This window comes from Chrysochloris asiatica, unplaced genomic scaffold (genome assembly GCF_000296735.1).
Source record: "Chrysochloris asiatica unplaced genomic scaffold, ChrAsi1.0 scaffold00176, whole genome shotgun sequence".
Lineage (NCBI taxonomy): Eukaryota > Metazoa > Chordata > Mammalia > Afrosoricida > Chrysochloridae > Chrysochloris > Chrysochloris asiatica.
In genome coordinates this window covers 5,940,854-5,956,084 of record NW_006408694.1, presented here as the reverse complement: position 1 = coordinate 5,956,084, position 15,231 = coordinate 5,940,854, and the positions used below count along the sequence as shown (strand labels likewise).

General features: G+C 37.0%; 1 protein-coding gene across 1 annotated transcript in view; it reads right to left on the bottom strand.

The window, feature by feature from the left end:
• The window catches only part of ST18 (suppression of tumorigenicity 18 (breast carcinoma) (zinc finger protein)), a 198,926-nt gene that overhangs the window by 57,898 nt on the left and 125,797 nt on the right, over window positions 1-15,231 (bottom strand). The window contains exons 15-16 of the mRNA XM_006871867.1: window positions 4,109-4,171; window positions 3,265-3,333 (exon numbers count right to left, since the gene is read on the bottom strand). Coding sequence (XP_006871929.1) covers window positions 3,265-3,333; window positions 4,109-4,171 — 132 coding nt within the window. The remainder of the gene's footprint in view (window positions 1-3,264; window positions 3,334-4,108; window positions 4,172-15,231) is intronic.

Here is a 15,231-nt window from a genome sequence, read left to right as displayed (position 1 = left end):
ATAGTGTTTTAGAAGAGTGACTGGTGGATTTGAACCACCAAATTTGTGGTTAGCTCCCCAGTGCTGATTCTGCAGCATCACACCAGGACTTCATGAAAATAAGGCAAAATTTGAAACAAGAGAAGAGATTAGGGACACTAAAATAAGTAAGTGAAAGTTAATGTAAATGTGATTTTGAGATCCATTGGATGAATAGTCAAAATTGAATCAAGCATTGAAAAGTGAATGGCAGGTTTATGATCCAAAATGTCCAAAAGTAACATACACAGTTTTATTAAATTTAGATGAGAAGAATGCTTTGTTACACCTGATACGTCTGAATAAGTATATATATTTTGAAATTAACAGAAAAAATATTATGTCTACATATTATAATATTATGTCTAACTATGTTATGGAGTCCAGGTGTGGTGCTGTGGGTTAATGCATTAAACTGTAAAGTCAGTTTAAACTGCAAAGTCGGGGATTCACGTTCACCAGCTACCTCTCAGAATCCCTATACAGGATTGTTATCGGGATTCACGTTCACCAGCTACCTCTCAGAATCTCTATACAGTTATGGTTGGAACTGACTTGACAGCACTTAGAACTGCTGTGCATGGGGTCGCTATGAGTCGGTTCCGACTCGATGGCAACTGACAACAACAACAACAAATGTTATGGACTGAATTATGTCCCCCAAAATTATGCAAATCTTAACATTTATATTTGTGGACATAATTCCATTTGGGAAATGAAGCTTCCTTCATATGTTAATAAGACCATGTCTGCTAAGATACGTTTTAAGCCAGTAACTCTTGCAGTATTAAAAGAACAGATTAGGGACAAAAATGAAGAACAACAAATGGGAAAAGACTGATGTCACTTAGAGATATGATCAAGAAACCAAGGAAGAAAAGCTTAAAGAAAAGGACAAGAATTTCCCCTCAGGGTGGACAGAGAGCCTTCCCCTAGAGTCAGGCAATGGAATTTGGACATCTAGTTTCTAAACTGTGAAAAAGTAAATTTCTGTTTCTTAAAGGCGTCTTGGAGCCCTGATGTGGCGCTGTGGGTTAATGCTTTGAATAGCAAGTTCCATGGTTCAGTATCACCTTAGAACCCCTATACAGGGTCACTATGAATCGGAACAACAACAACAACAACAAAGGCACACTGGGCTTTCTGTTGCAGCAGCACTAAATAAAAAACTCTATACAGGGTCACTATGAGTTGGAACTGACTCAACGGCATTTAGCAACAAGAAGAAACTAAGGCAAAGTATTATATGATTACTTTGAAAAATTATTATAAAGTACAAGTCCCCAAAGCAAGCAAATTTGCTAAATTAATTAAAGTGATTTGGTGTTAATTATTTCAACCTTTTGCTGAAAGGGTGCCCCTCTTATAAATTAGACTTGATGTACTGTTTGTTAGTGACCACACTGGCTATGAAACAGGGCTTCAGACAGAATAGGTTCATTGTTGCTCAACCCCCTGCTGATAATTTGCATTTTCACCCCATTAACATTGAATCTGGATTTACATTTTAACAAGACAACTGAATTAACTGGGATCTTGTTAAAATGTAGATATATGGGGTGGGAAATGCAGTGGCTTCCTCAGATAAGCCGCTGGACTGAGAACCACAAGGTCCATGGTTCAGCCCACTAGCCACTCCATGGGAGAAAGATGAGGCTTTTTGCTCTCTAGATGATTTAAAGTCTAGGAAACCCTATTCAGTGTCCTATGAGTTGGAAACTGACTTGCGAGCACTCAACAACAAGAAACTTGGAAGACAGCTATCTGGCCAATTGATTGGAAGAAATCCTTATTTTCCAATATTTCCATTCCAAAGATTGTGGAAATCATTGGACAATATCTTCACTCTCCCATGTGAGTAAAGTTTTACTAAAGGTAATACAGAAACGGCTGCAACCATACATTGACAGAGAACTTCCAGAGGTTCAAGCTGGATTCGGAAAAGGATGTGGAACAAGGGATATCTTTGCTGAAGTCAGATGGATCTTGGCTGAAAGCAGAGAATACGAGAAAGATGTTTCCTGTGCTTTATTGACTATGCAAAGGCCTTCGAATGTGTGGATCATGACAAGCTATGGACAACATTGTGAACTATGAGTATTCCAAAATATCAATTAATTGTGTTCATGAGGAACCTGTACATGGACCAAGACAGTTGTTCGAACAGAACATGGGAACACTGAAAGGTTTAAAATTAGGAAAGGTGTACGACAGGGTTGTATTCTTTCACCATACTTATTCAACCTGTATGCTGAGCAAATAATCTGAGAAGTGGGGTTACATGAAGGAAAATGTGGCATCAGGATTAGAAGAAGACTTACTAACAACCTGAGACATGCAGATGATACAACTTTGTTTGCTGAAAATGAAGAGGACTTAAAATACTTACTGATGAATATCATAGCCTGCAGTATAGATTGCATCTCAATGTAAAGAAAACAAAAATCCTCACCAATAAACAACACTCTTTTCAATGGAGAAAAGATTGAAGTTGTCAAAGATTTCATTTTTCTTGGATCAACCATTAACCATCACAGAAGCAGCAGCCAAGAAATCAAACGATGTATTGCATTAGGCAAATCTACTGCACAAGACATTTTTAAAGTGTTGAAGAGCAAAAATGTCAGTGTGAGGACTAAGGTACGCCTACCACAAGCCATGATATTTTCAATAACCTCATATGCATGCGAAAGCTGGATAGTGAATAAGGAAGACTGTAGAGTTGATGCATTTGAGTTATGTTGTTGGAGGAGAATATTGAAAGTGCCATGGATTGCCAAAAGAACAAACAGATCTGTGTTGGAAGAAGTACAGCCAGAGTACTCCTTGGAGGCCAGGACAGCCAGACTTGGTCTCTCATACTTTGGACATATTGTCAGGAGGGACCAGTCACTGGAGAAGGATATCATGTTTGGTAACGTGGAGGATCAGAGGAAAAGAGGAAGACTCCCAGCGAGATGGATTGGCAAAGAGGCAGCATCAGTAGACTCAAGCGTGACAACAATTGTGAGGTTAGCTCAGGACCATGCAGTATTTCGTTCCGTTGTGCATAGGGTTGCTATGAGTCAGTACCAACTTGATCACACCTAAAAATAACAACAACGACAATATACCTGAGGTAGAAATGCCAATCAGAATATCTCAAGTGGAAATGCAAATTCTCAGCAAAGGGTTAACATAAAATGAAAGGTCTAAGTCCAACAACAGGGCAGAAGGGGCAATGAGACCAGGTTTCCAGACACTTACTTTAGCTCCTGAGAGTTAGCAGCCATGAGAGATTTTAGAGTCTTATCTGCTAAAGGACATCCAGAAACACTAAAGAGATAAAAAAGAAGTACACGTAATATGGACATATAGAAATTTGACTCAGATATCAGTGTGAGTTTGTGAGCACACTAATTTACTGGAGGCTGAAAACAAAACAAAACCCCAAAATGGAAATTGTTTTGAACCTGGCTTTGCTATTCTATTCTGTCTAGGCTCCTGAACATTTTAATGATTTCTCTCAGTTTCAGATTTGTTATCAGTGAAACTCCTGGGCTCAAAAACTCAGTGATACAATGATACCCACACTGAGTTCATTCTCATTTCAACAAGGAGTCAGAATGATTTAGTTTAAAAATTTTCCCCTCTATAGGAAAAAAAAAATCATGTCAGTGAAGAAGTTAAAGTGAAGATATTCACGTTGTTGTTTATCCAGAACAGGGATGCTGTGTCCTGCAGGATGAATGGTCACCTCGGGCTACTCCTGCTGTCTCTGCTTAGCTCCACATGAGTATGAGTCCTAAAGCTAAAAAAGTCAGAGCCCAGAGATTAATTTGGTTTGGGCTAGAAAGTGTGGACTACACGTTCAGAAAACCTTTTTGACCTCAAATAATGATTTCTATACTCTAAGTGAAAAGTCTGAAGATTTAATTTAGCTTGATTTCTGGAAAATACAGGAAAAACAAAACAAAACACACACACAAAGAGTCAACTAACCACTCTCCACTTCCTGATGTAAATAATATATTTCTAGAATGAGTGAGAATAAATATTTAAATTAGAACAAGTTGGCAAAAGCCTGACTGAGCAAGGGGTTATTAGTTACCTGCGATGAGATGCATAGTTTCCTGTCACATGACCACTTCCATCACACCCTGGGGTTGGGCAGCTGAGTCAATAAAACAAAAATAATAATTAGAGAGCTGAGAAGATCACATGGATAGTATTTGCTCTGCCTGATAGGTCACTAGGTAGTTTCTCTTATCAAGATCTGTTAACACAGGGTAGGACATTCAAAAGCCAGTGTATTAAGGATTCATGTTTATATAAGAACCAGCTTAAAAAAAATGAAATATCATATCATGTTGAGTCACTTCTCAATTACCTGTTTTCAATAGCACATTGAATATTCTGATTCAGATGATGTAGGAAACGAGGATAAAACATGCCCTAAGGATTTTTTCTGTCAACAATGAGTGGTGTTATATTTCTTTGTGATAAATGTTATACAAATAAATATTATAAGTCTATGCTTCATGATAGTGGCTCTTAGAAATACTCACACATTATATAACAGATTCCAAATTTAAAGCTTTGGTTTTTGGGGTTTTTTTTTTTTTTGAGAATCAACATACTTTTTATTGACAAATCTGGATGGCAGCTAGAATCCTTCCCTGAAAGACTCCCAAATTAACTGTTTTGTACGAGAAAAACAACTAAGTAGTAGCTTCCTAAAATTTTGAAACCACCAACTATAGAAAACAAAAGTATTTGAAACTACTACATACGATGATGTACAAATGGATATTTTAGTATCTGTTGTTAGTAAAAGTTGTTGACAGGACAGAAATAAGCAAGATGTCTAACTAAGATACCCTAGGAACAATTTTGTCTAAAGCTTGAATTCAACAAAGACAATTCCTAATTCACAATGAACTTGAGCAGTGAGTCCCCACCGGCCATCTGCCTAAGACATTCCACCAAGAGTACATGTATAGCACACACTTTTTTTCAGAAGTTAATAATTTCACATGAATTTAGTGTACTTAAAAACAATAGTGAAAAGTAATTAGCCTTTTTTCTTCCACAATTAATAGATACCCTGGTTTCAATCATTTAATTTTCTCTGAATGTTATACATAAGTATAAGTCATTTGGAGTAAGCAGACTGACCTCTAGCCTTACGTGGCAGTGGTAATAATAGTATAAAAAATAAGTTTTGTTATTCATCCATCTAAAATTTTTGGACACCTTACCTAGAATGAAGATATGTATAATAATATATGTAGAATACAGAATTTACTCTTATGAAGGAAATTTTAGCAACAAATAAATATTTATTATTTTCTAGGGTCATAAATTATAGATTCCTGATGTGGTGCTGTAGGATAAGTACTGGACTTTGAACCACAAGGTTGGCAGTTCAAACTCACCAGCTACTCCTCAGAAACCCTACATAGGGTTGCTATGACTTGGAGTGGACGCAATAGCACTTAACAACAACAACAAAGGGTTGTTATGATAAGCATTGAACTGCAAACCACAAGGCTGGCAATTTGAGTCTACCAGCCACTCAGATGGAGAAAGATGAGATTTTCTGCTTCTGTAAAGATTTAAACCTTTGGAAATCCTATACAGGGTCGCTATGAGTCAGAATCTACTTGACAGTGCTCAACAAGAACAACAACAAAGACCATTGTGAGTTGGAATCAACTCTATGGCTAATTTTTTAAAGTGTAGTTTTGGAAGTTTGTATGGTGCAAATAGTTTTTGATTGGCTGTAATCTAAAGCGTGGCAGTTTGAATCCACCTACTGATGCCACAGAAACAAAGGGCTGGCAATCTTTCATAAAGATTATGAAATATAACCTTTTGGAGAAGTTCTATGTGTGGGTTTGCCATGAGACATATTTGACTCAATGGCAACAGGGTGATTTGGGGGTGGTTCTTAAGTATATTTTTTAACTTGTGAGCTTCCACTAACTCATTTCCAGGTAACCATAGATCACAGGTATCAGGTAACCTAAAGAAACTCTGGGAGTCACAACACTTTTATGTCTCAAAAGTTGCTTCATTTTCAGGACTTGATTAGAGCTGAGTCACCACACCATAAAGGAAAGTTGGAAGCTCTACATACATGTAATATATGTAAATATGTTATATATGTAAATAATATAGAACATTTTAGTAGTTATTAACATTTGGCCAGAGTTATCTTGCAAATCCCATTCACCCACTGTACATTATACAACTAGAGTACACCTACTTCTTACTTAGTGAGATCATCATTAGGTCCCAAAGACCAATTTGTTATGCTAAATCAGTATTATGTGAAAATGGAGGATATCCGTATCACATCACAAAATGGAGGATGACAGAATCATTATATAATTGCCAAAGTCCATCATTCAATAACTACCAAACAGGTTGCCATAAACCTTAACCATCATAGCCGGTGCTTATCTCACCTTAGACCTTGGGTGTTCATTATTACCACATGTATGTTATTATTATGCAAAATAGTATGACAGTAGATTTTTTTTACTATTATTGTAAATGTAAAATGTCAGCTAACAAGATAGTCAGTAAATGAGGAGTTGTTGTTGTTAAGTGCCGTCAAGTCGATTCTGACCCAGAGAGACCCTGTATAGGGTTTCCAAAGAGCAGCTGGTGAGCTTGAACCACCAACCTTGCAGTTCAAACAACTTTGCAGTCTGACACATTAGCTCACAGCGCCACGCCACACCAGGACTCCCAAGTGAGGAGTTGGTGTACTCAAAAGGGTGAGAGATATGTTTGATTCAACTGTCCAGCTCCACTTTGGAAATACATTGCCACCTAGTGTGCTAAACTAGCATTGTATTTACTTTATTTAAATTTTATTCCTATTCTTTAGATTGTTGTTGACATTAGGTGAAAGATTTTTGACACATAGCAACCCTTTCTGACAGAGCAGAACTACCCCATAAGGTTGTCTTGGCTTTCTTATTTTTGGAAGCAAACTGACAGGTTTTTCTCCCCCAGGTGTTTCTGGTAGGTTTAATACCAAACCAGGACTCCAAACGGTATTGTAGTAGTTGTTGTTAAGTGCCATCGAGTTGATGTGGTTCAAACTGACATTGCAGTCCAGTGCTTACCCTACAGCTCCACCAAATGGTACTAGAAATAATTATCTACCTTTGGAGTCCTGGTATAGATTCACTTTGAATTTACAGCGGGTTAATGTGCTGGACTACAATGTCAGTCTGAATTGAAAGGCAGTTCAAGGTTACCAGCTGCTCCTCAGAAACCTTATACAGGGTCACTATGAGTCAGAACGGACACGATGGCACTTAACTACAACAACAACAATCTACCTTTTACACTGCACTTAGCTTGGAATGATAGTCCACAATTTAGATCCTTCTGCATTCAAACTATAACAGGTTGACATTTTCTAAAATATTTAAAATAACATGTGGAAAGGAATTCCATAAAATAACTAAAAATTTTTGACAACCAATCCTGTGTGAGAATAAGTGTATGTCTGAAAACAAGGACTTCTCTGGAAGAAACTGTGTTCAGTGAGATTTAAATTTTAGTATGTTTGGTACCGGAATCCTGGTGTGGTGCTGTAAGATAAACACTAGACTGTTAGGCACAAGGTCAGTGGTTCAACCCACCAGTTGCTCCTCAGAAAACATATACAGGATCACTGAGTTGGACCCATTCAATGGCACTTAACAGCAGCAACTATGATTGGTACCAACCCATCACATTGCTTTCGGGCACTGAACCCTAAGAAATATTAAACTCTAAAGGAAGCATAATATTGAATCCAGTGACTTTTCAAATCCTTCAAAATATAAAGTCGATCCTCATTTAGAAAATTGTGGTTGTTAAATGCTGTGGAGTCGGCTCTGACTCATAGTGACCCTGTATAAGGTTTCTGAGGAGTAGCTAGTGGGTTTGAAGAGCTGGTCTTGTGATTAGAAGTCTAGTGCTTACCTGATTGTGCCACATCAGGACTCCATTGTTTAGCAAGTTGTTGTTGTTAAGTGCTGTGGAGTCTGTTCCAACTCATAGTGACCCTGTATAGCTTTTCTGAGGAGTGGCTGATGGGTGGGAAACTCCAGCTTTGTGTTAAGCAATTCAGTGCTTATCCTATAGCACAACACCAGGACTCCGTTATTCAAAAAGTTGTAGTAGTTTTTAAGTGCCATTAGTCAAGTTGGTTCTGACTCATAGTGACCTTGCATAGGGTTTCTGAGCAGTGACTGGTGAGCTTGAACCACGGACCTTGCAGTCCAGCGTACTTACCCACAGCGCCACACCAGGAGTAGTCACGTGTGAAAACAGCTGATGCTAAACTTGTGGTGGTTGTTAGTTGCCGTTGAGTCAGCTCAAACTCATAGCAACTCTATGCATTTCGTTGAAGATCTTTACTGATCCTCCATTTTACCAAGCATGATGGAGAGACCCCTCTTCCCACTGCAGTTTAGATCCTCCCATCCAGTTTCTGTTCTCACTTTTGTACCCCTTCTCCCTTTAAGTAAAAGGAACTGTTACCAAAGATCTGTTTAGCCTCTTCTGAGCTAACTTTCGTGAACTTCCGGTGGTATTTGAAATTACATGCCAGGTATTCAATTTATCATCCTCTAGCTCCCATGACAATCACCTTGGTTAGTTCTCCTTCTTCCTCTGTAAAGGGGCCCCATCTCTGAATTGTGACTTTTGTCTTTCAGACTCTGTCTGTAAGTCCTCAAATTCTGCCTGTGGTCCTCTAACCTTTCCTTCCTATGCTTCCTCCCTCCACAGCCTCATCTCCCTTATGCAAAGCCTTTCTGCTGTCACACTGGAAGTCTATAGCAGACTGTAGACAACCTTGTGGAGGCAGACATCTCCAGTATTATGTGTCTTAAGTCCCACTTGTGGGTGACATAATTTTCTGCCTTGGCACCCATTGATCCCTCCTAGTTGTCCTTTCACCCTGTTTCTTACATGGTTGTTCCTATTTTGTCACATAGTCTCTCAACACTTATGACCTCTAACTGGTCCTCCCAGCCCTGTCCCATGCAGTTTCCTGTGATAGAGATCCCATAGCTAGTTTATGACCTACTTTCTTAACTGTCCTTACTCCTTTTCCCGTTCCTGCCCATGTCTGGTATGATTCTCAGTGAAAAAAACTTCCCTTCCTTCCCACCACTCTGCTACAGACCCTCTTAAATCAAATTAAAGAGACACAGGCCTGCAGAGTAATTTTGACCAACATTTTTCCTAGAAGATACACAGGCTACATCATGTTTCAGGGTGTCTGCTCCACATTTCCTGGCTCTGTCACCTTCCTTGTCACCTGACATGCATCACATACATTATCAGACTGTCCTCACTCCAAGCCTAGCCCTCTGGGCCTCCGCTCCCCACACAGCCCTCTCTCTGCATTCTGTCCCAGGAAGTTCAGATTCCCAGCATCCCTTCTCAGAAGGGACTCAGGTCTTCAGACTGCTGTAGTTGGTACCTTTGAGAAAGTGATGAAAATTGAAACTTTGATAATTTTCATAGTTTTATATAAAGTTTGTAGATACCCTGAAGTCCACCTTTAAATTCTCTGGAGATATTATATCTCCAGTTGAAATTTCTAGTCAGAGTAAAAATATTGCTAAGTGTTTTCTATTGTAATGCAATATATATCTTATAACAAAAATGTGGCATTTTCATGAAATATAAAGATGCAATTATAGTGATAATAACAACAAAATGGGAAGGAGAAGGAATGGGATGGGTACAGAATTTCTTGTATATTATTGAAATTGGGTTGGTACCAACTTAACCATGGATGTTACAGTTGGTGGTGGTGGTGTGCCATGAAGTCAGTTCTGACTCATAATGTATAGGATTTCTGAAGCTGTTATAATTACAATCCACTAAATTTAATATTCATGGTAACCACTAAGGAAGTATTTAAAAACATACAAAAAAGGAAAGAAGAAGGGAATAAAATGGCTCACTTAAATAAACCAGAAAAATACAGCAAGCAGTAGAAAAGGACAAAGACAAAGAAGGGTTACTACCTGTCAAAACCAAATAACAAATTGGCAGAAATAAGTCATTTATCAATAATTACAGTGAATGCAAATGGACTAAATACTTCAATCAAAAAGCAGAGAGTTGCAGAATGAATTAAAACAAAACAAAAACACAAACATGATCCAACTATATGCTGTTTACAAGAGACATAACTTAGGCCCAAGGACACAATAAGTTGAAACTAAAAGGATGGCAAAGAAATATATTCAATGCAAATAATAAACAAAACAGAGCTAGATGGCAATCTTAAAATCAAAGTAGACTTCATGACAGTCTGCTAGGAGAGATAAAGACGGATGTTAGATAGCATCCAGGATTATTAAGGAGTCCTGATGTGGCACTGCAGGCTAATGCACTGGACTACAAGGTCAGTTTGGATTGCAAGGTCAGTGGTTCAAGCTCACCAGCCACTCCTCAGAAACCCTATATAGGGTAGCTATGAGTTGGAACTGACTTGATGGCTCTTAACAACAACAATGATTGTTAAATCATCAAGAAGATTTAACAATCATAAATATATATGCACCCAACATCAGCACTTAAACATATAAAACACTGATACAAAAGAAGGGAGAAACAGTACTACAGTAATAATTGAGGCTTCAATGCAGTATTTTCAATATTGAATAAAACATCTAGGAAGAAGCTCAACAAGAAAGCAGAGGACTTGAATGACGCTATAAATCAACTCTGTTTAACAGACATACAACATAGAACACTTAACGGGAGCACAGTATATATTCTACACTATTTCACATGAATCATTCCTCAGTATACAGTATATGTTGGATCACAAAGCAAGTCTTGATAAATTTTAAAGTCTGGAATCATACAAAGTATTTTTATCTGACTACGATGGAGTAAAGCTAGGAATCAATAACAGAAAAAAAATCTAGAAAATATATAAACATATGGAAATTAAATAACTCATTATTGAACTACCAATGAGCTGTGATGTGGTGCTGTTGGATAAGCACTGGCCTGCTAACTCTAAGGCTGGCAGTTCAAACCTATCAGCTGCTCTCATAAGCTATGAGTCAGGACTGACTCAATGGCGCACTACAACAACAAACTACCAATGGGTCAATGAAAAAATAATTAATTAAAAAATGTCTAAGAGTCAAATGAAAATGAAAGCACAACATAGCAAAATTTAGGGATACAGTGATGATGATACTCAAAGCGATCTTTTTAGCAATAAAGGACTATGTGAAAGAAGATCTCAAATCAACAGCCTAACTCTAAAGAACTAGAAAGAGAAAATAAAATTAAGCATAAAGTTATCAGAAAGAGGAAATAAGAAAGACCAATGCACAAATAAATAAAATGGAAAACAGAAAAAACATTCGAGAGAATCAGCAAAACCAGATGTTGGTTCTTTGAAAAAGATCAATCAAATTGACAAACTTTTAGCCAGACTGACTAAGAAATAAAGAGAAATGTAGTAAATAAACAAAATAAAAAATGGGAAATAAAGACATTCCAACTTTTCCAATAGAAATAAAGAGAACCATGACAGAATATTTTTAACAACTTTATAACAAACTGGTAAGATCAAATAGACAAATTCTTAGAAGCACATAAACTACCCAAAATGACTCAAAAGGGAACAGAAAATCTCAATAGACCCATAACAAGTGGAGAGATTTAATTTATGATAAAAAAAAAAAAAAAATCTCCTAGCAAGAACAGCAAAAGTCCTACACCAGATGACTTCACTGAGAGATTCTACCAAATATTTAATGAAGAACTGACACCAATCCTGTTTAAATTCTTCCAAAAGATAGAGAAGGCAGGAGTTTTCCCTATTTCATTCCATGAAGCCAACATAATCCTGATACAAAAAGGAAGCAAAGGCACCCGAAGAAGAGAAAACCACAGGCCAATGTCCCTTATGAATATAGATGCTAAAATTCTCAACAAAATACTAGCAAACAGATTTCAACAACACATTTTTAAAGTCTTACATAATAATCAAGTGAGATTTATTCCAGGAATGCAGGTTATTAGTCAACATTAGAAAATCAAACAACATCATATACCACATCAATAGAATAAATGAAAAGAACCACATAATCATTTCTGTGGATACAAAAAAAGCATATGATAAAACCCAACACCATTTCCTGATGAAAACCCTCAAGGAGATTGGAATAGAAGAGATGACCCTAAAAAGTCAATAGCCAGCATTATACTTAACTGGAGAAAGATTAAGAGCTTTTCCCTTAAAACTGAGTACAGACAATCCTCAGTTTATGAACTAATTTCAGACCTAAATATGTCTTTAAGTCAAATTTCTATGTAAATTGGCACAGTGACTTGCTGTTCACATCTAACATCAGTTAAATTTTTGTTTGTAGTATATAGTATACCTTTCTATGCAGAAAAAAAAAATTACAGAAACACTTTCAGATTCACTAAAATATAGTTAATATAATAATACAGTAATAATACCAATGTTTTGCTTCAATGTGGATTGCAAAGTATCACCTGTTTGCCATTACAATCTATTATTTATACCTCAAATATACAGGGATTGACTTCTAACTATGGGTTGAATGTAAATCAGACAATTTGAACCAAGGGACTGTTCAAGGATGCCTGCGCTCATCCCTTCTCTTCAGTATTGCATTAGAAATCCTAGCCAGAGCAATTAAACAATAAAAAGGAAAAAAAAAGTATCTACATTAGAAAAGAAGAACTAAAATTATCTGTATTTGTGGATGACTTAGTTCTATTCCAGAATCCAAAAGAAAACCTCTAGAGCTAATAGAGGAATTGAGCAAAGCCACAATATCCAAAAATCAGTTGGGTTTCTATACATCAGTGAGGAGAAATCTGAAAGGGATATTAGGGAAATGATTCCATTTATAATAACATCTGAGAGAATAAATTACCCAGGAATGAATTTTAAATATGTATGCAATGAAAATTATATAACACTGCTGAATGAGAATGCAAGGAAATTTTAAATAAAAGGAAAGACGTTCCATGTTCATGGATTTGTTGTTGTTGCTTGCTAGATGCCATTGAGTTTGTTCTGACTCATGGTGGTGGTGGTTATGTGCTATGGAGTCGGTTCCAACTCATAGCAACCCTATACAGCGTTTCCGAGGTTGTAAATCTTTATGGGAGCAGAAAGCCTCATCTTTCTCCCTCGGAACAGCAGGTAGTTTCGAACTGCTGACCTTGCAGTTTGCAGCCCGATTTGTAACCACTGCACTACCAGGGCTCCTTAACTCATAGCTCCTTGACTCATAGTGACCCTGAAATATTACCTGGTCCTGCCCCATCCTCACAATTGTTATGTTTGAACCCATTGTTGCAGCCAGTGTCAATCCAATCCTCTTTTTCATTAAGCGTCTATTTTACCAAGCATAATGTCCTTCTCCAGGGACTGGTTCCCCCTGATAATATATCCAAAGAAGATAATATGTGAGAAGAAATTTCATCATCTTGCTCCTAAGGAGAATTCTTGTTGCACTTTTTCCAAGACAGATTTTTTCATTCTTCTGGCAGTTCATGAAATATTCAGTAAACCCCCCCCCCCACACACACACACACCTTTCCTAATTTTACGTATCCCCTTGTTCTGTTTGAATGACTGCCTATTGGTCTATGTACAGGTTTCACAAGACACACTTTAAGTGTTCTGGAATTCCCATTATTCATAATGTTATCCATAGTTTGTTATGATCAACATAGTCAAATTCCTTGTATAGTCAATAACATCTTTCTGTTATTCTTTCAACCAAGATCTGTCTGATGTCAGCAATGATATCTCTCCTTCCATGTTCTCTCCTGTAACCAGTTTGATTTCTGGTAGCTCCCTGTTGATGTTGATGAAGGCAAAGGCATTCTACTCTGTTGATCATAACAAACTATGGGTAACATTGTGAAGAATGGGAATTCCAGAACATTTAAATTTGCTCATGTGAAACCTGTAGACCAAGAGACAGTCACTCAACTAGAACAAGGGGAAGAATGGTTTAAAATCAGGAAAGGTGTACGTCAGGGTTGTATCTTTCACCATATATATTCAATCTGTATGCTGAATAAACTGAGTTGGAACATATGAAGAAGAATGTGTCATCAGGATTGGAGAAAGACTCATTAACAATGCATGAAATGCAGATGACACAACCTTGCTGAGTTCAAAAAGGATTTGAAGCGTTTACTGATTAAAATAAAAGACTACAGCTTTCAGTATGGATTACACCTCAATATAAGGGAAACAAATAGCTATGATCAACTGATTCTTGACAAAGATACTAAGTCCATTCTATTGGAAGAGATAAGTTTCTTTTATACATGGTATTGGAAAAACTGGATTTTCACATGCAGAAAAATGAAACAGGAAACATGATTCACAACATACACAAAAATAATTCAAAATGGATTAAAGATTGAAATGTGAAAACTAAAATGATAAGAAAAATTTAGAAGAAAATGCAGGGGCAAGGCTATTGGGTCTAGCTTCTACCAATGGATTAGCTAAAAGAATAACAAAAGCACAAAGAATAAAAGACAAAATAAATACATGGGACTGCATGAAAACTCAAAAGTTTTGTCCATCAAAGAGACTGCTAAAAAATCAAAAACACAAACCACCAACTGGGAGAATATCTTCAGAAAACCTTTGCCTGATAAAAATCCAACAACCAAAATATATACAAAACTTTAACAGCATAACAACAAAAAGACAAATAACCTGAACATAAAATGGACAAAAAACTTGAACAGACATTTTACCAAAGAGGACATTCAAAAGGTCTCCAAAAACATGAAAAGATACCGAAGGTGATAAGCTATCAGAGAGATGCAACTCAAAGTCACAGTAAGATATAATTTTACTACCACTGGAAGCACTCGTGGTGCACGATTAAACTGGGCTGTTAACCAAAAGGTTGGGGATTAAACCCATCAATTGGTTCCATGGGGAAAAGATGTGGCTGTCTGTTGCCATAAAGATCATGACCTTGAAAACCTAATGGGGCAGTTCTACTCTATCCTAAAGGGTCTCTATGAGGTGGAATTGACACAACAATTGTTTTGCTTTGTTTTTGGAGGTTGACTAAGATAAAAGACAAAATAAAGCATAAATTAACATAGTTGGCAAAAATGTAATGTAGTGAAATCAAAACCTTTATCTATTGTTGATAG